The 24502-nt window shown below is 45.2% G+C and overlaps 2 protein-coding genes across 2 annotated transcripts in view; one reads left to right on the top strand and one right to left on the bottom strand.

The window, feature by feature from the left end:
• tmprss3a (transmembrane serine protease 3a) overlaps positions 1–24502 on the bottom strand; it is a 57786-nt gene that overhangs the window by 19725 nt on the left and 13559 nt on the right. The window contains exons 14-16 of the mRNA XM_042000971.1: positions 20516–20639; positions 19450–19569; positions 8125–8277 (exon numbers count right to left, since the gene is read on the bottom strand). Of these exons, the coding sequence (XP_041856905.1) occupies positions 8125–8277; positions 19450–19569; positions 20516–20639 (397 nt within the window). The remainder of the gene's footprint in view (positions 1–8124; positions 8278–19449; positions 19570–20515; positions 20640–24502) is intronic.
• Positions 12547–13991, top strand: LOC121650932 (putative nuclease HARBI1). Its single transcript, XM_042002771.1, has 2 exons — positions 12547–13306; positions 13387–13991. Exons 1-2 carry the CDS (start codon positions 13017–13019, stop codon positions 13694–13696), a joined length of 600 nt encoding a protein of 199 aa, XP_041858705.1. The 5' UTR covers positions 12547–13016; the 3' UTR covers positions 13697–13991.

Genomic DNA, 24502 nt, shown 5'->3' on the forward strand with positions numbered 1-24502 from the left:
GACGTAATCTGCAGGAACACAAGGAAGTAATCTGCAGGGACACAAGGACATAATCTGCAGGGACACAGGGAAATAATCTGTAGGGACATAAGGACGCAATCTGCAAGGATATGAGGACATAATCTGCAGGGACATGGGGCCATATTCTGCAGGGACACGAGGAAAAAATCTGCAGGGACACAAGGACTTAATCTGCAGGAACACAAGGACGTAATCTGCAGGGACACAAGAACATAATCTGCAGGGACATGAGGACGTAATCTGCAGGGACATAAGGACATAATCTGTGGGGATACGAGGAATAATCTGCTGGGAAACAAGGACATAATCTGCAGGACACGCGGACATAATCTGCAGGGACATGAGGAAGTAATCTGAACGGACACATGGACGTAATCTGCAGGGACATGAGAACAAAATCTACAGGGACGTAAGGACATAATGTGCAGGGACATGAAGACGTAATCTGCAGGGACATGAGGACATATTCTGCAGGGAAACGCGGAATAATCTGCAGGGAAACAAGGATGTAATCTCCAGGAACACAAGGACATAATCTGCAGGAACACAAGGACATAATCTGCAAGGACATGAGGACCTAATCTGGAAGAACATAGGGACATAATCTGCAGGGACAAGCGGACGTCATCTGCAGGAACACTAGGAAATAATCTGCAGGGACAAAAGGACATAATCTGCAGAGACATGAGCACATGATCTGCAGGGACACAAGGATGTAATCTGCAGGAACAGAAGGACACAATCTGCAGAGACATGAAGACGTAATCTGCAGGGACACAATGATATAATCTGCAGGAACAGAAGGACACAATCTCCAGGGATACAACGATGTAATCTGCATGGATATAAGGACGTAATCTGCAGGGATACACGGAATAATCTGCAGGTACATAAGGACGTAATCTCTAGGAACACAAGGACATAATCTGCAGGAACACAAGGACATAATCTGCAGGGATATGAGGACGCAATCTGCAGGGACACAAGGACATAATCTGCAGGGACAAAAGGACATAGTCTGCAGATACATGAGGACGTAATCTGCAGGGACACAACGATGTAATCTCCAGGAACAGAAGGACGAAAACTGCAGGGATACAAGGATGTAATCTGCATGGACATAAGGACTTAATTTGGGATACAGGGATGTAATCTGGGAGACACAAGGACGTAATCTGCAGGGACACAAGGACATAACTGCAGGACACTCTGACATAATCTGCAGGGACATGAGGACGTAATCTGAACGGACACACGGACGTAATCTGCAGGGATATGAGGACATAATCTGCAGGGACACAGGGAAATAATCTGCAGGGATATAAGGACGTAATCTGCAGGAACATGAGGACGTAATCTGAACAGACATGAGGACGTAATCTGCAGGGATACAAGGATGTAATCTGCATGGATATAAGGACTTTATCTGGGACACAGGGACTTAATCTGCGGGGACACAAGGGTGTAATCTGCAGGGACACAAGGAAATAATCTGCAGGACACGCGGTCGTAATCTGCAAGGACACAAGGATATAATCTGCAGGACACAGGGACGTAATCTGCGGGGACACAAGGACGTAATCTGCAGGGATACAAGGATATAATCTACAAGGACATGAGGATTTAATCTGATGGGACACAAGGACGTAATCTGCAGGGAAACTAGGATGTAATCTGCAGAAAAACATGGACATAATCTGCAGGGACACAAGGACGTAATCTGCAGGAACACATGGACATAATCTGCAGGGATACAAGTACTTAATCTGGGACACAGGGACGTAATCAGTGGGGACACAAGGATATAATCTGTAGGGACACAAGGACATAATCTACAGTGACACGAGGATGTAATTTGCAAGTACATGAGGACATAATCTGCAGGGATACAAGGACGTAATCTGCATGGATATAAGTACTTAATCTGGGACACAAGGATGTAATCTGCGGGGACACAAGGACATAATCTGCACGGACATGAGGACATGAACTGCAGGGACACAAGGACATAATCTGCAGGACACGCTGACGTAATCTGCAGGGACACAAGGATGTAATTCGCAGGGACACAGGGACATAATCTGCAGGGACATGAGGACGTAATCTGCAGGGACATGAGAACAAAATCTACAGGGACTTAAGGACATAATGTGCAGGGACATGAAGACATAATCTGCAGGGACATGGGGACATATTCTGCAGGGATACGCGGAATAATCTGCAGGGAAACAAGGACGTAATCTCCAGGAACACAAGGACATAATCTGCAGGAACACAAGGACATAATCTGCAAGGACATGAGGACATAATCTGGAAGAACATAGGGATATATTTTGCAGGGACATGAGGCCATACTCAGCAGGGACATGAGGACATAATCTGATGGAACATGAGGACATAATCTGCAGGGACACGCGGAAGTCATCTGCAGGAACACTAGGAAATAATCTGCAGGGACAAAAGGACATAATCTGCAGAGACCTGAGGACATGATCTGCAGGGACACAAGGATGTAATCTGCAGGAACAGAAGGACACAATCTCCAGAGACATGAGGACGTAATCTGCAGGAACAGAAGGACGTAATCTCTAGGAACACAAGGACATAATCTGCAGGGACACAAGGACATAATCTACAAGGACATGAGGATATAATCTGCAGGGACACAAGGACGAAACCTGCGGGGACACAAGAACATAATCTGCATGGACATGAGGACATGAACTGCAGGGACACAAGGACATAATCTGCAGGACACGCTGACGTAATCTGCAGGGACACAAGGATGTAATCCGCAGAGACACAGGGACATAATCTGCACGGACATGAGGACGTAATCTGCAGGGACATGAGGACATATTCTGCAGGGATACGCGGAATAATCTGCAGGGAAACAAGGACATAATTTGCAAGGACATGAGGACATAATCTGATGGAACATGAGGACATAATCTGCAGGGACAAGAGGACGTAATCTGCAGGGACATCACGTGGAATAATCTGCAGGGACATAAGGACGTAATCTCTAGGAACACAAGCACATAATCTCCAGGAACACAAGGACATAATCTGCACGAACACAAGGACATAATCTGGAAGAACATAGGGATATATTTTGCAGGGACATAAGGCCATACTCAGCAGGGACACGAGGACATAATCTGCAGGGACACAAGGACATAATTTGCAAGGACATGAGGACATAATCTGATGGAACATGAGGACATAATCTGCAGGGACAAGAGGACGTAATCTGCAGGGACATCACGTGGAATAATCTGCAGGGACATAAGGACGTAATCTCTAGGAACACAAGCACATAATCTGCAGGAACACAAGGACATAATCTGCAGGGATATGAGGACGCAATCTACAGGGACACAAGGACATAATCTGCAGGGACACAAGGACATAATCTACAAGGACATGACGATATAATCTGCAGGGAAACAAGGACGTAATCTGCAGGGACACAAGGATGTAATCTGCAGGGACAGGAGGACATAATCTGCAGGGATACAAGGACGTAGTCTGCAGGGACACAAGGACGTAATCTGCAAGGACAGTAGGACATAATCTGCATGGTCACAAGGATGTAATCTGCTGGGACACAAGGACGTAATCTGCAGAAACACATGGAGATAATCTGCAGGGATACAAGTACTTAATCTGGGACATAGGGAAGTAATCTGCGGGGACACAAGGAAGTAATCTGCGGGGACACAAGGATATAATCTGTAGGGACACAAGGACATAATCTACAGGGACATGAGGATATAATCTGCCAGGACATGAGGATGTAATCTACAGGGACACAAGGACATAATCTGCAGGGACATGAGGACGCAATCTGCAGGGACATAGGGACACAATCTGCAGGGACATGAGGACGTTATCTGCAGGGACACAGGGAAATAATCTGCAGGGATATAAGGACGTAATCTGCAGGGACACAAGGACATAATCTGCAGGAACACATGGACATAATCTGCAGGGATACAAGTACTTAATCTGGGACACAGGGACGTAATCAGTGGGGACACATAGAAGTAATCTGCGGGGACACAAGGACATAATCTGCAGGGACACAGGGACATAATCTGCAGGGACATGAGGACATAATCTGCAGGGACATGAGGACGTAATCTACAGGGACACATGGACATAATCTGCAGGGACACAGGGACATAATCTGCAGGGACATGAGGACATAATCTGCACGGACATGAGGACATAATCTGCAGAGACATGAGGACGTAATCTACAGGGACACAAGGACATAATCTGCAGGGAGACAGGGACATAATCTGCAGGGACATGAGGACATAATCTGCAGGGACATGCCGAAGATGCGGTTCTTTTGGCTTCATCGGGCCGTGATCTTCAGCTCTTGCTGGAGCGATTCGCAGCCAAATGTGAAGCATCGGGGGTGTTTTCTCCTGATCAGGAATGAGGTCCTGCTCCAAGTGGAGGAGTTCATGTATCTCTGAATCTTGTTCACGAGTGAGGGAAGGATGGAGCGGGAGATGGACAGGCGGATCGGTGCGGCGTCTGCAGTGATGCGGACTCTGCATCGGTGTGTCGTGGTGAAGGAGCTGAACCAAAAGGCAAAGCTCTTGATTTACGGGTCGATCTACGTTCCTACCCTCACCTATGGCCACGAGCTGTGGGTAGTGACCGAAAGAATAAGATCACAAATACAAGCGGCCAAAATGAGTTTTCTCTGCAGGGTGGTCAGGCTCTCCCTTAGAGATAGGGTGAGAAGCTCGGTGATCTGGGAGAGGCTCAGAGTAGAGCCGCTGCTCCTCCACATCAAGAGGAGCCAGATGAGGTGGCTCAGGCATCTGGTTAGGATGCCTCCTGGACAGTTTGTACCTTTTTGTTTTTGTTCTGTTTTAATTCTGCTTGCAGTTGATCTATTTTTGTTTAGCTCTCTTTAAACATTCACATATTGAATTATTTAAAGGGACATTATTGATCAGAATGATGACGGCAAGGTTACACCTCCAATATTATGGGACGCATGTAATGCAGTGGGAAGGGGTAAAATTATTGAATACAGTTCTCATTTAATCTCCATAATGTCTTTTGACGATGTTGTTTTAAATACATTGGAATGTGATCTGAAAGGTCCACAGTCCAGATGACACAATCACAATCACTCATGTAAATCTTTACCTTTTGTTTTCACATTGATCCTTTTGTTTAAGTGATTGGGCTGAGTGAAATGCACTTTTGAATAGGGCTGGGTATCATTGAAAAATTCCTGATACTGCTCCTGATACCTTAACTTTGATAATGGTTTCTTAACATTACTTTTTTTCTACAGTTTTATAAAATAAATAGCAAAACAAACAAACAAACAAAAAACAAAATGACATTACATATTATAATTAAATGTTGAGTTTTATTCTTCAGCTTTGGTATTCTTCCATTCAAAGCAGTTTTCTAATAATTTTCAGTGGGGGGGGAAAAAAACAAAAAACTGTTACAACCATATGAAAAGTCAGTGTCTTGTGCTCACTGCTGTATACTAAGGACCTTCAAATCTTACAGAGGCTTTACTTAGCAGTGGTTCTTCAGAAAAATCAACATGTCTGCTTTGCCAGGTAACAGATGAGCTCAGTCCTGGCTGACGGTGTCTCCAGCAGTAGAAAATGTACACTCAGAGGGTGAGGATGATGCTTGGTTGCCAAGTTTGATAACATTGGCAGAGTGTCCCTCACACTCCACCACCAGGTTACTGGATTCACTTAGGTTTGGGTGCATGGCTAAAGATGTGTGGAGCTGTCATTTAAAGACAAGTTGGGACCTTATCACATTGTAACGTGATAGTACATTGTAAGAACATGAATCAAAGTAGCCTGTACTGTATGCAGATATTGCTGCGACCTGGAAATTTGGGAGCAAAGTACATTTTATGGAAAATTTTCTCCTCAAGCATTAATATAAGACAAATACGGTTTATAATCCATGTTTTCACCACAAAATGCATCTGGTTATAACATAATACGTTTCACGTTTTTACAATAAACTATTACGTTATAACTAAGGCTGTCAAAAATAACGCCTTAACAGCGGTAACTAATTTATGTAATTAACTGCGATAAAGTTTTTATCACAATTAATTACAGACCAGGCCGCTCTGGCTCTGCAGCTTCCACAGGCGAACTTGAATACTGAAGATGACGGATGTGGTCCATTCTTCCTGCAGTCAAACACGGAGCTACTTCCTGCTCTTTCACTGACGTTCAGATGCTTCATGCTTCAATTTGGTTGTGTTGCCGGCCTAAGCACTGACAAATATTGCATTGGCATTAATCTTGCTTAAAATGGAGCCACACCTTTGACCTCGTAGGCATTTTTTTAACCGCTTCAATGGCACACCTACAACACAGACAACACGTCAACCCTGTTTGTAGGTGTAACCACATAAGTATTTTTCCTGCACGCCTCAAACATGTGTAACGTTACAGACAAGCACCAGCAGCATTATCAGATTTTGAACCTCTGATTAACCCTTAACGCACTGAAACCTGGCACTGAAAGGCAAATGGTGTTTTGAAAATGGGTGGTATTGAAGCATTTTCGTCAGTTCATTCGGTACCCAGCTCTACTTTTGAAGAGTCAAGTTTAATTAAACCACATTGAGATTCTGCTATTACTGAATGACATAATCTTAATCTGGCTGGGAACAGTGCTTGGAATCAAATTCTGTTTTTCCTTCCCTTTCAAGACCAGTTTTGCTTCTGCAGCTTCCCTTCATTTTCTCAACAAATTGGGTGCATGATCATGGTCCAGATTAGTTCTTTTCCAGTTAAGTGGAAATCCTTGCTATTTCCTTGCCTCAGTATCTTTTCTTTCATCATGAACCTTGGCATTTGGACTTTGGACGATGGACTTTTGGTGGAGCTTCTGATGGCTTCTTAGGTGTCAGGGCTCGGTAACCTCTCTCTACCTGTAGTTCAAAGGAGTCCTGGAGACACAGTCCTTCCTGTAGCAAGATCTCAAAATAGCATACCATCGATCGAGAATCCTTATTAACTCCATGTATTCTGATGTTCTCTCTTCTTTAGCAGCCCTCCAAATCTGTGAGCTTTGCACCCAGATGAAAATTTCAGCAGCTCAGTAACTGCTTCTTCTGTCCGTCGTGTCCAGGTTTCTACCTTGTTGGTCCTCTCCTCTGCCTTCTTGATTCTCGTGTTAGTTTGTTGATTTCTTGACAGTGTAAGTATCAGGCCTGTTTCTTCTACTCTTGATTCTGAGCCCTCCATTTCACTGAATTTTCACTTTACTTTTTTCCAACTGTATCCTCAAATTAAAGCCTTTATTTTGAGGAATTTGGGTTTTGTTGTTGGACATCATGGGAGGCTATTCACATCTGGAGCTAACACCTGTCCTGGGTGATCTGTTCACATCTGGAGCTAACACCTGTCCTGGGTGATCTGTTCACATCTGGAGCTAACACCTGTCCTGGGTGATCTGTTCACATCTGGAGCTAACACCTGTCTTGGGTGATCTGTCCACATCTGGAGCTAACACCTGTCCTGGGTGATCTGTTCACATCTGGAGCTAACACCTGTCCTGGGTGATCTGTCCACATCTGGAGCTAACACCTGTCTTGGGTGATCTGTCCACATCTGGAGCTAACACCTGTCCTGGGTGATCTGTCCACATCTGGAGCTAACACCTGTCTTGGGTAATCTGTCCACATCTGAAGCTAACACCTGTCCTGGGTGATCTGTCCACATCTGGGGCTAACACCTGTCCTGGGTGATCTGTACACATCTGGAGCTAACACCTGTCCTGGGTGATCTGTCCACATCTGGAGCTAACACCTGTCCTGGATGATCTGTTCACAGCTGGAGCTAACAAATGCCCTGGGGGATCTGGTCACATCTGGAGCTAACAAATGACCTGGGGGATCTGTTCACATCTGGAGCTAACACCTGTCCTGGGGGATCTGTTCACATCTGGAGCTAACAAATGCCCTGGGTGATCTGTTCACACCTGGAGTTAACAAATGCCCTGGGTGATCTGTTCACATCTGGAGCTAACACCTGTTGTAAATGCGTGTGACCTGAGTGTGACTGTGAGACTCACCCATACACACAGTGTGCTGCAGTTAGGATCCAACTCGACGTTATGATGGAGCCTCCACACATGTGTTCCCTCTTGAAATGAAGACTGACCTGCCAGGGGAACTGACCTGTTTTAGAGAGGTTGCCCCCAACAACACGAGTGTTGTACTGAGGTCTGGAACCACACACTGGGGACAGATGTACAAGTTTTATGTAAGTCAGCAGGTTGACACACCACGTATCACCAGAGCATTTTCTTTGACATCATTTTTAAGTTCTTGTTTGGAAATAATAAAGGTGCTAACTAACTTGTTCTCTGTGGATGTCTGGCTGAGAAGGTTACATTTATGTTCCTCTGGAATATACTGCTGCAGTTCTGGACCAACGTGCTGATCAGCAGCAAATAAAACTCAATTTCCAATAATAACACATCTAAAACATGTTGAAACAGGGCAACGTTTACCATTGTGTAGCATAAGCTGCATTTGTGGGTTTCAGGGTGAACTGTGTTCACAGGCAGTGGTTTCTGGAAGTCTTCCCGAGTCCATGCAGTGGTTTCCACTAGAGAATCATGTCTGCTTTTAATGCAGAACATCACCAGCATCTAGCCTGGTCCCATGCACACAGAGATTCTTCCTGATTCTCTGATTTTTTTATATTAAACACTGTAGATGGTGGGATCTTCATAGTCTTCATAATTTTATGTTGAGTGACATTTTTTTCTGAAATTGTTCTACCAAATTTAGAATCAGCTCATATTTTCCATCAAATGGTAAAATTTCCATTTCAGCATCTGATGTTGTTTATTTTTTCCTTGGAATAAAATAAAAAAATATTTTATTTGCATTTTACATAGCATCATACATACATACATACGTCATACATACATACATTACATTGCGCTATGTACGATGTAGCGCAATTGTGGTTTTATATAAAGGCAATAACATCTAATGTTTTTCTTCTGCTAACAAAACTGGGGAATTCCAGATTACAACATGGTGACAGACGCTGGTGTTTTAACGTCAGACTGAAATCAGCTGAGTGAAGGCTGGTCTCCACAGCCCCTGTTTGGTTTTCAATATTCACAGAAGCTGTTTTTAATAATCAAAGTTATAATTAAAGGTCTTAAAGTGTGTCTGAATGGGTAAACGACATAACAGTAATTTTTGGAAGTCTGGCTTTATTTTTGTTGAAGGAGATCTCTCATAAAACATGATGATGTCAACAGTTGTCTACGGAGGCTGAGAAGTACAAAACACATTTCCTTTTCTAAAGACACATTCACATATTTGAAAACAAATTAACAAAAAATATCAAACTCTTTACAAGTGCTGTGACAAATCTACAAGAGGAAGAAACACAAATACAAAATCCCAAAACAAAAGAACAAAAACCGGCTTTGAACGGAAAGGAGATGTCCTGAATGCAAACACATGGTCTGTAGTTCAGCTACATGCAGGAAGTCAGCAGCGGTTCTTATTAATATTGTTCAAACTTCATGAAACATTTTCAGGTTTTCCAAATGAAATGTGTTTTTCACTTCTCTGCCACCATTATTGCAAGGATTGATTTAAACAGGAACGGCATGGTTGGAGGCAGGTGGTTGGAGAAAAGCCCCCACCTCCAACTTTACTGGTGTGGATCTTTCCCAAGCTTTTCTTCAGTCTGTTTACTTTTCAACTCACTTATTGTGACAAGAGTTAAAATATTTGGTTAGAGTTGGACAAATATACATTAACTTTTGTAGTTGGTGGTTGTGGGTTACACACCATAAAACAAATACCTAATAATTAGGGCTGTCAAAAATAACCTGGATTCCACACCCAAACTTTTCCCATATTCTTTTTTTTTTAAACTCATCATGCGTTCTGCACAAGCGGCAACCTCCGCTGGTAAAATGTGAAGCCTACGCAGAAGTGCAAAAAATTGCAGTTCTCCCCTCGTCCACTAGGGGCTCCAAAACAGAGCAAATCCCCATAGACTCCCATGTTAAAAAGACCAACTTCACAGCAGAAATAAACATGTTAAAAGCCTGGTACAAAAATCCATTTTAGGATTAATATGTCAACTTTACCTTCATGACAACTGTGTGGGGGGTGAAATTTTTTCTAACTCATCCATTTGGATGTTATTTAATCTTGAAATTCAGCATAATTAGGGGCATGTCATTTTGATTGACAGGTATCCAATATCCGTGGCAAGAAGGGAGAGTGCAGCACAAACATGGGTTTTTAGCCAGCTAAGAGCGTGCTTTAGCTTTAGCCTGCTTAGTTTCATTAGCTGGTTAGCTCACATTAGATCCGAGTTGGCTCAGTTAGCGCTTAGCTACAGGCAGCTCAGAGTTTGATAGACGTCAGTCATCCAACCCCATGCTCATAGCCCCCTCTCAGCTTCGCCAATTTGCCCATTTTTGTATTTTCCGGAAGAGACGGCAGGCGTGTCGCTGCCAAAATGGTGATGGAAGGAACTGCCCAACCAGCTTCACTTTTGCTCTTTAGAAACCTACGTATGACGTCACGGAGGCAGGGGCAGGTCTAGAAAAGTTCTGATGGGGGCCCAGGAGCACTGAGCAAACGGGGGGAACAAATGAGTCCTTTTTTAGGTCTAGATTTTATGAAAAATGTAACTGATTATTACAACTAAAGTGATCATCTGATGTAAAACAGGGAAGAAAAGCTTGTAAAACAAGCAGCCAATGATGTATTTTACCAGCAGGTGTTTACTTTGGGTGAAGCTGCTGTACAAACACTCACACTTCAATGATAAAAGGAAAAAGCTGTTTTTATCCAGATCATCAGTTTTATCAGAGTTTCTTCATCAATGTTGACTGTTAAACTACTACTGTCACCACTTCTGCTGGCTTTAGGACTGAAATTATCACCATGGAGATGGCTGGTGAGATCATGATGTATGAATTCTGCATTATGATCTAGAACATGGTAGAGATGATTTAGAACAACATATAGTAGTACCTTACATGCTGCATTTACTGACCCTTGGAAAGGTCGGTTAACAGTAAATATTTGTAGCATCGGCTCGTTCTGGTGATACAATACAGTAAAAACAGGCAGATTTCAGGTATAGTCACAAATGATGATTAATTATGATTATTTTGTTGTTCGTAATGAGATTTATTATGGTTTATTCTATATACTTATATCTAAGTACTAAAAACTGTAATCACTGATCCTAAGCTGTGATTAACCTGAGGAAGTCGTAGACATAGAGACACACTCATGCACATGTCCTTTTTTATGTAAGCTTGACAATTACTTTAAATTCTAGTTTTAATAAACCTTAAACTGGTATTATGTTTTCTTTTTTTAATTCTTCTTTAAATGTGATTGTTTTAAATTTGTCTGAACAGTCAGAGTCGTACCCGCAGTGGACAGCAGTCACAGCATTCTCAGTTTGGATAATCAGGCCAGTGACAGAGGAGCTAAGCTAACAGCAGAATGAGACCCCAAGAGAGCAATTTCTTTCTTTCTTTCCTTCTTTTTTTTTTTAATCTGTCCTATCCAGCATCATAGCAGCAGAATGATAGTCTGTTTGCTGTATTGTGCTGAACAAATTTGCTTTGCCAAGGGGAGGCTTATGGGTATAAGCCTCCTCTTGATAATCTGATTCATTTATTTATTTATTTACTTTGAATCACGGAATATATGTAATTCTGTAATCTATGCTGGACCTGACCGGAGGGGACAGAAAAAGAAGGAGGACAGCAAAAAAAAGCAAAAGGGAAAGAAGAAAGAAGAAAGAGGAGACAAAAACACCACAGATAGAAGGCAACAACCCTTCAGTCCACACTATCACCAGTCAACAAACTGTTACTCATGTACATAAACTCACCAGAAAATAGTGTATATGTTTTTGATATCTAGATTCTCACACAATGCTTGCTCTATATCTAACCATGGTTCATCCACACCACTAGGTTTAAGCCATTTGGAGATATATCGCAGCTTGTTAGCTAAGAAATAGTGATAACCTGGGGGAAATGTTTATGCCTAAATATCTAATGTTTCCAGATTGTATTGTAGTATTATGTATGTTTTGTAGGTCACAGTTAATAGGCATAACTATAGTCTTAGACCAGTTAATAGAATAATCAGATATTGATGAGAATTTGTTAATGAGTGTGATTGTCTGGGGAAGAGATGTCGGTGAGTTCTGGAGGAAAAGTAATACATCATCGGCATAAAGACTTATCTTATATTCTATATTTTTGGCATGGATTCCTTTATTCTGCCTAAGCAGAGAAACCCAGACTTCCCTCTACCCGGCCACATTCACCAGCTCATCTGGGGGGGATCCAAAGGCGTTCCCAGGCCAGCTGAGAGATGTAGTCCGACCAGTGTGTCCTGGGTCTTCCCCGGGGCCTTTTTCTGGTGGAACGTGCCCGGAACACCTCACCAGGGAGGCGTCCAGGAGGCATCCTGACCAGGGTGCTCATTTATAAAGCTTGCTTACGCACAAAAAGCGGCGTAAGTGACTTTCTACGGAAAGTTTCTGATTTATAAAAACTAACGTGGCGGGAGAATGTGCGTACCGGTACGTAAACTCTGAAACTTGCTTACGAACATTTTGGAGACGGGAAACTGGCGGTGCTGCTGGTGAGGTGATGAACTTCACCTTCATTCATGCATGCCATCATGCCATCATATCCGACACTAGTGCCATAGAATCATAAACACAGAAGCCTGAAATATAGATGCGTTCCTGAAATCATACCTGTAGCCGACTTATAGGCACCCCATAGGAATTTAATGTTGTCAGTGCAGTATGGTCTTACTTGTTTTGATCGTAAAGCAAATGCACTCATTTGTTCACAGAAGCCTAATTGTGACAAGGTGTGTAGTAATGAGTGTAATTACTGAGTAAACATAAATAGGTGAATTACGACCGTGCGTAATGCAGAACTTCACAATGGATGCGCTGGCACTCCTTGAAGATTACGCAAATGGCAGGATCAGGATGGAGAGAGTTTTTAGAGACCATCAAGATTTCCTGGCCAACGATGATGACTGGCTGATATGCCGATTTAGATTTCCTAGAGCAGTGCTCTTAAATCTATGTGCTGAGTTGGGCCCAGTGTTGGAGCGATCAACCCGCCGGAACCATGCCATACCCGCGCATATGCAGGTGCTGACAACTCTCGGGATTCTGGCAACCGGCTCTTTCCAGCGGGAATTAGCCGACAGGTAATTTTAATTTAATCTAAGCTGACATGTTCCAGCCCAACACTCAGTGGGTTTCAATAAGTTGTTACATTCCATTTTAGGTCTGGAATATCTCAGCCATCGCTGAGTAATGTAATGCCTGCCGTTTTGGATGGCATTATAAAAATGAGCAGTCGATATATAAAGTTTCCATACACTGTAGGGGAACAGGCCAACATTAAAAGGCAATTTGCAGCATCAACAGGTTTCCCAAATGTAATCGGCGCGATTGACTGCACTCACGTTGCTATAAGGGCTCCAAGTCAGAATGAGTTTGTCTACGTTAACCGAAAAAATGTGCATTCAGTTAACGTGCAAGTCAAACTTGCTTCTGACAAATTTAGTGGCACGGTGGCCTGGGTCAACCCATGATTCATTCATCCTGGCACACAGCAGTGTAGGGAATAGACTGCAGGCAGGTGCTTCGCGGGATGGGTGGCTTCTGGGTAAGTATCAACATACACTGTGGAAATCTCAACAAAGTCTCTGTTCTGAATTAATCTCCATAACCTGCAGGTCACAGTGGCTATCCCCTGAGACGCTGGCTCCTCACGCCTTTTGCGAACCCGCAAAGCGCAGAGGAGGCGCGCTTCAATTCCGTCCACGTTCGTGCGCGCTCTGTTGTGGAGCGAGCCATCGGCCTCTTTGCCTCCACCTTGAGATCCGACCACTTTTTTTTTTAATGTCTGGCACGGACCTCTCCGTCACCCCCACACTATTGACAGCTGCAACAACGTGTTGCCACTCTTCTGTTTTCCGTTTGTTGATGATTCCACTACCGAGGCCGCTAAATAATATGTTTTTGCGAGCCTCCACCTCACCAACAAGTACCTCCACCTCCGTCTCCGTAAAATTACGCTTCCTCGTCTTTTCGGTTGCCATGATTTAGGTTTAAATAGCAGAGATCAGCTGGTTCATTTATATGCAGAAATGTCCATGAGGTGCTTTGCATTGACCATTTATAGTAGAATGTGGGCGTGTAGGGGGCGGGCTAGCAGCAGAATTCACTTGCGCAAGCTTTCAGGCAGAGTGTGATTTATAAAGGGAAAATTGCTTGCACCTGTGCGCACGCACGGTTTTATAAATCAGAATATTTTGTTGCTTACGCAAACTCTGGATTCTTGGCGGACGTCCACTTTTAGTAGGAATCCTACGCAGAGTTTTATAAATGAGCACCCAGATCACTTAGCTTCTCATCCTATCTTTGAGGGAGCGCTCAACTACCCTGCAGAGAAAACTCGTTTTGGCCTCTTGTATTCATGATCTTGTTCTTTCGGTCACTACCCACAGCTCGTGACCATAGGTGAGGGTAGGAACGTAGATCGACTGGTAAATCGAGAGCTTTACCTTTTGGCTCAGCTCCTTCACCACGACAGACCGATGCAGAGTTCGCATCACTGCAGATGCCGCACCGATCCACCTGTTAATCTCCTGCTCCATCCTTCCATCACTCCTGAACAAGATTCCAAGATACATGAACTCCTCCACTTGGAGCAGGACCTCATTCCCGACCTGGATAAAACACTCCACCCTTTTCTGGCTGAGGACCATGGTCTCGGATTTGGAGGTGCTGATTCTCATCCCTGCCACTTCACACTCTGCTGCGAATCACTCCAGTGAGAGCTGAAGATCATGCCCCGATGAAGCCAACAGAACCACATCATCTGCAACGAGCAGAAACCCAGTCCTGAGGCCACTAGACCGGATCCCCTCAACACCTCGACTGTGCCTCGAAATTCTGTCCATAAAAGTTATGAACAGAATCGGTGACAACGGGCAGCCATGGCGAAGTCCAACCCTCACTGGAAACAAATCTGATTTACTGCCAGCAATATGGACTGAGCTCTGACACTGGTCCTATAGGGACCGGACAGCTCATACCATGGTGTCTGGTTCTCCATACTCCTGGAATACCCCCACAGGAGTCCCTGGGGGACACGGTTGAACGCCTTCTCCAAGTTCAACAAGCACATGTAGACTGGTTGAGGAAACTCCCATGCCCCCTCCAAGACCCTGAAAAGGGTGTAGAGCTGGTCCACTGTTCCACGACTGGGACGAAAACCACACTGCTCCTCCTTAATCAGAGGTTCGACAGACCCTTCTCTCCAGCACCCCTTAATAGATTTTACCAGGGAGGCTGAGGAGTGTGATCCCCCTGTAGTTGGAGCACACCCTCCAGTCCCCCTTTTTGAAGAGGTGGACCACCACCCCAGTCTGCCAGTCCAGGAGAACTGTCCCAGATGTCCACGTGATGTTGCAGAGGCGTGTCAGCTAAGACAGCCCTACAGCATCCAGAGCCCTAAGGCAGTCTTTGCAGACCTCATCCACCCCCAGGGCCTTGCCAACGAGGAGCTTTTTAACCACCTCAGTAACCTCAGCCCCAGAGATAGGAGAGCAATTATCAGGGTCTCCAGACTCTGCTTCCTCATTGGAAGACGTGTTGGTGGGATTGGGGAGGTTTTCAAAGTATTTCCTCCACCAACCCACAAAGACCCAAGTCGAGGTCAGCAGCCCCCCATCCCCACTGTACACAGTGTTGAGGGAGCACAGCTTTCCTCTCCTTCACCGCCAGATGGTGGACCAGAATCTCCTTGAAGCCTTCCGGAAGTCGTTCTCTATGGCCTCTCCAAACTCCTCCCTTGCACAAGGTTTTGCCTCAGCAACCGCCAAAGCTGCGCTCTGCTTAGCCCGCCAATACCAATACCCCGAACTGCGGCATACAGTGTCCTGGTGCTAAGTGCACATGTGGACACGCTTATGCCTGAACAAGGTGTTCGTTATGGACAATCCATGACGAGCACGGAAGTCCAACAACAAAACACCACTCGGATTTAGATCAGGGGGGCCATTCCTCCTTATCACGGCTTTCCAGGTCTCGCTGTCATTGCCCACGTGGGCATTGAAGTCCCCAGCAGAATAAGGGAGTCTCCAGAAAGAGTGCTCTTCAACACCCCCTCCAAGGACTCCAAAAAGGGTGGGTACTCTGAACTGCAACAGTCAGGACCCGTCCCCCACCTGAAAGCAGAGGGAGGCTACCCTCTCATTCACTGGGGTAAACTCCAACGTACAGGCACCATGTCAGGGGGCAATGACCATGCCCACACCTGCTCAGAGCCTCTCACCGGGAGCAACTCTAGAATGGAAGAGGGTCCAGCCCCTCTTAAGGACAGTGGTTCCAGAGCCCAAGCCATGTGTCGAGGTGAGTCCACCTATATCTAGCCGGAACCGCTCAACCTCGCGCACCAGCTCAAGCTCCTTCCCCGCCAGAGAGGTGACATTCCACGTCCCTAGAGCTAGCTTCTGCAGCTGAGGATCAGACCGCCAGTGTCCCTGCTTTTGTCCGCCGCCCAGCTCACATTGCATCCAACCCCTATGACCCCTCCTGCAGGTGGTGCGCCAATGAGAGGGGGGGGCCCATGTCACCTTTTCGGGCTGAGCCCGACCAAGCCCCATGGGCAAAGGCCCGGCCACCATGCGCTCACCTTCATGCCCCACCTTCAGGTCTGGCTCCAGAGGGGGGCCCCGGCATAAAGCCCCCAACAACATAGCTACTAGTATCATCAAGATGAGCAAACTCCTCCACCACTCCTCTACCAAGGTAAGCTGGCGGCTCAAGGAGGAGATGCTACATTTATACAGAGTAACAAAAAAATTGGCAATGATTTGAGTTGCAGTGAAATTCATAAAGCTCGAAACACAGATAAATAATTAAACTCTGTGGCTGTGCTCTGAACAGCTGTTAGCTTAGCTCTTGTCAGCATCCTTGTCTGAATCTCTTACTGCTGCAGGTTGCACACTTACCAATCAGAATTACTTCACTCAAAACAAACAAACAAAAAGAATCATGTTTCATCTGAGACAAGCTGTCTGCTCATAAGAAGCCAATTTTTATATTCATACAGTATGACTAGTTTTGGTTAAAACTAAAGGTTTTTAAATAACACGCCACACCATGCAAGAAGACTTGCACACACCACAGCATCAGATAAAAAAAGACAAAGCATAAAACAAGAATCTCTGTGCATTCTCACCCAGACATTTTAGAGTGGTCACCATCCCTGAGCTGCACTGACTCTTACTGCAGTGACACAGGAGGCAGAATCATATCACAGAGAAGCTCAGTATCCACACAAGTACCATAAATCATCAAGAAAATACACAGCAGAGGATCACTTCTTAAACTGATGCATTTCCGTCCCAATAACACTTACAGCACCCTTATAATCATCCAAGATATTACATAGCAAAGTTGTTTTAAAACTACTGTCCTCACCAATGTTGGGAAAATTCAGTTTCTACACGAACTAGTTCAAAGTTCAGTTCGCACATTTTAAAATTAACCATTTCAGTTCATAGTCGATAATTAAAACTTTTAAACTAAGTTCACAGTTCTGAAAATGAACTAGTTCATAGTTCTTTTTTCCCGATATCTTACTGTGAGCTATTAACCTCAGAATACTGGCATTTTCCTATTGTTGCCACCCATTCAGTACACGCTCATAGCCAGCTGCAGCTTTCACTTCTACAGTATATAAACATGAGGAAAAACTTGCTTGAATGGTCGTTTTTTTTAATGAGGAATTATTAAACTATCTGAGGTAGGGTCCAGGCCAGGATTTTGCCTGTAAGGCTCCATGGAAATCTGGGACTCTCTTGAACAAAATTAAACTGTGATAGAATGTTGTTCACAAATGCCAGAATGAGCACTCTTACAATTACATTCATCGGGCAGAAATACATTACGTTCAGTTCACTTTCACCCAAAATATGAAAAATTGTTTAATGAACTAGTTCAGGCACAACACTGGCCCTCACATACAGTGTTATTTTAATTTCAAACAGGAAAAATATGCTCTTTCTGTAACTCATGACAAAGCTTAATGAACCAGCTACTGAGTCGTCAGTCATGTATGATCCGGCAGTTTCTAGACTAATGAAGATACATATCTGGATGTAGTAAAATAATCTGGCCCTTAACTGGGAGGCAGGGGTTGTACAGCCGTATAAACGTAAAAAGTTTGGAAAAAATATAGAAAAAAACAGAAATGGTTATCAAGAGACCACTGGTCCAATCCTCTGCAGTCACCAGTCTAGATGTCAATGAAAAGATACTGAACCCTACAGTACCGACACAATACTTCCTGATTGTACATTACCCTGGATTAAAGCGCTTTATAAATTGATGTGACATTGCAGTTAAAATTATGCTTGTGATAGTCTCTCAATGAAAATACAGTTGATTCAGGAAGGCTACAGCCTCACACGGGGTACCACTATTGTGGTGCCATGGTAAACATGATTTTTTTTACTTAGTTCATGACTAAAGTCTGAGGCAGCTGACAGTAGTTTTCATGATGATTATCTATGTACCAATGAGTAATGTCAAGGAAGCCATCACAGAGCTCTACCTCATCTGTGAGCAGTAGAAGAATCCTGGTACACCAGGTAGAGATTTCAACTGGACAAGGGTGCATTCATTCATGTTGTACCTAAATCTACCAGCATGGGAATATTGCAAGCAGGGGTAACAAAACACTTTGTTTGTCATTGCAACATTAACATTGCCATAAAATTATGTAACTGTGGTCAGAAACATCAGGAGGTTAGACAAGCAGAAAGCAGGGTTACCTGAGGAAGTTCATTCACTGATGAGAAGTAAAAATGTATTTATGTCTGGGGACATCACAGCATATATAGTATATAGTCTGTCCCAGTTTGTCCATGAGGATCAGAAAAGCAAAGAGGCTGTAGACGAAACCCAAGCAGCAACTTTACGAACAACAGAGAAATTTACACCAACATTCAATACAACCCCTCCATCTCAAAATGACCCATTTGTACCTAAGAAACTAAATTACTTTAAAATGTTTAAGGTTAAAAATAGCAGACACAGACAGCCCAACTATAATCCAGTGACCAGGTTCTCTGAAAAGGTTTTTACTAGAGTAAAAGCAGTAGAACATTGCTGGATGTGTTTTAAAGGACTGTAGAAAACAGATGTGGAAAGATGAGTTTGCAGACAATTTTAACATTTCACTCCACCAGGATGTAGTCCCCCATGGCCTGACCTTGATGCCCCCGCCCACCCACCCCACCTGCGACACTTTTGTGCAGTCGTTACATACCTGTGGGTGGCAGCATTCTGAAGCTTCAAGATCTCTGACTGATTGACGTTGAAGGAAACCAGGGTGGTCTGAAGGTTCGGTTCAATGGAGGTCTGAGAGACAAAAAAGGACTCCACATACCTAACAGACAACAAAATGGGACTGATCATCACCCACAGACTATGAAAGACACATGAAAACTAGTCTACATGTAAACAGTAAAAAAATAAACTGAGTTTCATAAAACTGTTGACTTGTTGACATGCTCTCAGAAAATTCATCTTTGTGTTTAGTGGTTGTTTAATGATTTCCTGATTTATCTGATGGCATATAACATTCTTGAGACCATGGCCCTCTGCCAGATCAGGGTGGAGTGTCCTCTCCGGGTCGAGAGAGAGATCCTGCCCATGTGGAGGAGTTCCAGTATCTTGAGTCATGAATGAGTGAAAAATGGAGCAAAAGCTCGCCAGGCGTACAAGTCCAGCGCTGGCAGACATATAGATGTGGTGAAGGAGGAGTTGAACCAAGGGCGAAGCTCAGGATTTACTGGTCGATCTACGTTGCTACCCTAACCTATGGTCACCAGCTGTCAGTAGAGACCAAAAGAATGAGAGGCAAAGTGAGTTTCATTCTTAGGGTATCTGGACTCGGTGATCCAGAGGAGATCAGAGTAGAACTGCTGCTCCTCCACATCCAGTAGAGCAAGATGAGGTGGATCGGGCATCTGGTTCTGCCCATAATTTCTTGGGTCAAGCGTTAAGGTGTTAAAACAATGTTTGAATCAGTGGATCATCCAACAAACATGAACTTCCTGGAAGATGTTCTGAGGACTGTTATTATTATTTATATGCTTTTATTTATTTTAAATTATTTTTGTGGTAGTTTGTGTGAGTAAAACTGTTCTTGGTATTTGTGTTGTGTGATCATTTGTTGAGATTCTTGTTTAATAATTAGACAAAAGAAAAAGAATCCAGATCAGGACTAAAACAAACATGAGAGAAAGAATTTACCATCACACAGTAACATGCTGATTCTGCTAAAACAACAAAAATCGAAAGAAACATGAAATGTGAAGCGGAGCTAAGACCTGGAGTATCCCAGCTGTTTGCAGGCGGAGATGCCCAGCCAGTTGTTCCAGTCCTCTGCACAGACCGTCCTCCATTCTCCTCTCCTCTGAACCTGGAGGACAGAGCTCTGGCCGCTCAGACGCACTGATTCACCAGACGTTCACCACACCGAGGAGTGAAAGAGAAACAGAGACATGGGATGACCTGCTTAGCAGTCATACTGGTGGCTTTATATATTTCCCAGGTAGTTGGGTTAAATACTAAAGACCAAACATGCAAAAATTTTAATGATTTAAAATGAAAAAGTGAGTGTTGCAGAAGCTGCTGAATTTCCACCCAGTTTTATGGCGCCGTCAAACAGAAGTCATCTGCTTCAAATATCCAAATTTAAAACCTTTTATCTAAAGTTGAAGTTGAAGTTAACATCAGAAATGGATATTTTCCCACAGCAGGGATGGACTGATTTCCTCAGCAAACTGCATCTCTTTAACAACATTTCTATCTTGTGGCTGTTGATTAGGCACTCGGTGACCTTCCTTCTCTTTTCTGTTGTTGGTTGGACAACATGTGACCGGAGGGATGTTTTGTACTATTTTATATTTACAGTTTTGGGAGGAACCAAGGCAGCAGAGCTGTTCCTGCTGTTTTGTGACTGAGTGGCCTCTCAGTGTCATGTGTTACAGCCAGTCATGCCACTCACAGTCACTCCATTACATCCCCGTTCCCTGATCCTCCACACCTGTTCCTGATCCGCTCATCAGTAATCAGTCAACCTGCCACACCTGTCTTCCATTGTTCCCCAGTCCTTATACACACCAGCACCACAGTCATTCCCTGTCGGACCATAACATACACTCCTGTTGGACTCACTCCTCCTCCACTCCTGATTTCCGCAACCCCGTTACCACTTCAAGTATCGGTATCTGTATGATCATTAATCTGAGTTCTGTATGTCAATAAAGTGTCGGTAACACTAACCTGTCTCCTTGGAGTCCCTATGTAACAGATGGTCCGACCAAAACAAAATGACCTGGAGAGAACGTGTCCTAGAGAAATTGGTGCCGGACCTGGCGATCCTCCTCTTCCCCAAGGATTTCCAAGCAGTTCTCACTGCAGTTCAGACTTATGTGGACACACTCGTCGAGTCACCCAGACCCCTGGAGAGGATACGGGTTTCAATAGATCGTACGGCTCTACAGCGTACGACACCACAGCCCCGGTCTGTTCCTGTCCTGTAGCCTCCTGTGCCTTCTCCCCGGTCTTCACCGTATCTCCCACGTCCGACGCCGATGCCATGGTCTGCCCCGGCTCGGCCTCCGACGCTTGCTCCACGGGCTGCTCCAGTTCTACCTCCAACGCCAGCGCAACGGTCCTGCCCGGCGCTTAAATGTGGAGGTTCCTGTCTCCGAGGAGGTCGATGATCTCGGCGCTCCTCTCCAACCAGTGGCTTCAGTCCCCGAGGGGGTCTACGAACGAGACACTCCTCTCCAGCCCCCGGTTCTTTCCAGCCTGTCAGTTCCTGTCTCCAAGGAGGTCGACAGTCTCGGCGCTCCTCTCCGACCAGTGGTTTCAGTTTCCGAGGGGGTCTCAGAGCAGGACGCTCCTCTCCAGCCTCTGGTTTCTTCCTGTTTCCTTCTCCTGTCTGTGCGACCTCCCAGTCGTCCACCAGAGACTTTGCTCCTGTCAGTGCAACCTCCCGGTCACCAGTCAGAACTAACGAACTGTGTCTATCTTCCAGTACTCCAGCCCGTGCATCCCTCAGGCCGTCCGCCTGAGCTCCAGCTCCAGCCCGTGCATCCCTCAGGCCGTCCGCCTGAGCTCCAGCTCCAGCCCGTGCATCCCTCAGGCCGTCCGCCTGAGCTCCAGCTCCAGCCCGTGCATCCCTCAGGCCGTCCGCCTGAGCTCCAGCTCCAGCCCGTGCCTCCCTCAGGCCGTCCGCCTGAGCTCCAGCCCGTGCCTCCCTCAGGCCGTCCGCCTGAGCTCCAGCCCGTGCCTCCCTCAGGCCGTCCGCCTGAGCTCCAGCCCGTGCAGCCCTCAGGCCGTCCGCCTGAGCTCCGCCCGAGCTCCAGCTCTAGCCCGTGCAGCCCTCAGGCCGTCCGCCCGAGCTCCGCCCGAGCTCCAGCTCTAGCCCTTGCAGCCCTCAGGCCGTCCGCCTGAGCTCCGCCCGAGCTCCAGCTCTAGCCCGTGCAGCCCTCAGGCCGTCCGCCTGAGCTCCGCCCGAGCTCCAGCTCTAGCCTGTGCAGCCCTCAGGCCGTCCGCCTAAGATTCAGCCTGCTCAGGAGATCCAGCTTGCTCAGCCGCCGGAGATCCAGCTCCACTCTGCGCGTCCTCTGGGTCCTCCTTCCATGACCTGGCCCTGGTCTGCCTGTCCTCCGGGTCCTCCTCCAGAGATCCGGCCCAGGTCTGCCTGGCCTCCGGGTCTCCCTTCCGTGACCCGGCCCAAGTTTGCTCGTCCTCCTGGTCACCCTCCAGCGGTCAGATCACAGCCTGCTTGTTCTCCCAAGATCCGGTCCCGGCCTGCTCGTCTTCCCACGGTCTGGTCCCAGTCAGTCCGGCCGCCCAAGTCCCGGCCCTGGACTGCTCATCCTCCAGGACGCCCGCCTGCACTCTGGTTGCTGTTGTCTCCCCCTTGTGGTCGTCCACCAGCGTCCCTGTGTAACATCATGGCTGTCTTTTATAAATGAACATAAGAGAACTTCATTATGTAGCGTGAATACAAAGATTTGACAACACTGTAAACATTTAGATATTTCCTCCCGTCCTAACGAATAAAAAAGTTTTTTAAACACAGAAAAATGAAAGAAACCACTCATGAAATATTTTTTTTAAGAATTGCAGTAGTTCTTTTTTTATAAACAATCATTTTCCATAAATCCTTTCTACAGCACGACTTAAGCATTAAAAATCTCAATATAAACACAAATTCTCAACCATTTTTGTGAAACATTGAAAGACTGGCTGGAAGTATCCGCCACTATGGAGGAGATCGGGTCAAATAAGTGGACTCGGTCCACCTACAAACACAGGTCTCAGTGGGCTTCATGTGGACCAAATACAGGAAGCAGGGTATGAAGCAAAGGTCACTGTGGGTTCAGTGCACCTCATTGTGGGTAAACACAACCAAAACATATGCTTGTGTGGGACGTTAGGTGGCTCTGGTTGGGAGAAATGTCTTGCGGTCAAAGTTCTGATAGAAATCTGATCAATCCAAGACTGCTAGGACCTCATGCAAGTCCATGTTTTACTCTGATGGAAACACAAGTTCTACATTAACCAGTAGAGGAACCAGTAGTGCAGCATGACCAGAAGAATGTTGCAGCCCCCAGATGAACCAAGTCCCCAATCACACCAAGTCTACAGGACTGATGTGAATGCACCCTGACACCCTGTTCTACAGGGTTTACCATCTCCTGGGAATCACAGGTGTGGTGCTCAGGAGGCACAAAAGCATAAACAAAAGAAAACTGGCTGTTATGCAACAGAAAAGGTCTGAAGATGGCCGTAGTGAAGGAGAAGCATGTTGTGGGCAGTGGTGTTTTCTCTCAGAGGCCAAGGGAAGCTAGGCCTCCTCTACTTATTTTTTTATGTCCATTCAATCATTTATAAATTCTTCTAAGACCACGACTGTCATTGTTCTGAAATATTTCATTTTAGAGTAAATACAAAGAGGATTTCTATTTACCGTTCTCCAAATCGGCGTCTCTCGAAGTTCAAACCGTGCCTTTTTATGGTAAATTAGTGGTTATACACTTTATACTAAAGCAGTGAGATGTGAAAGTAGGCCGGACCAGGTTGGCATCCCTTGTAGAAAAAAAACATTGAACGATCAGCCAATCAGATGAGGTTAATGTAACGTTACTACCAACGTGTGATTAGTTGAGCTTGTGCCAAGGGAAGCCAGTCGCTTCTCTGCATCACACCAATCAAATCAGAGAAGTTTGTCCACATGGTTGTAATATAGTGATCACCATTAGCAACACCACTAAGTGCGAACATGAAGGGTGACG

Source organism: Melanotaenia boesemani, chromosome 12 (assembly GCF_017639745.1).
Source record: "Melanotaenia boesemani isolate fMelBoe1 chromosome 12, fMelBoe1.pri, whole genome shotgun sequence".
In the NCBI taxonomy this organism is placed as follows: Eukaryota; Metazoa; Chordata; class Actinopteri; order Atheriniformes; family Melanotaeniidae; genus Melanotaenia; species Melanotaenia boesemani.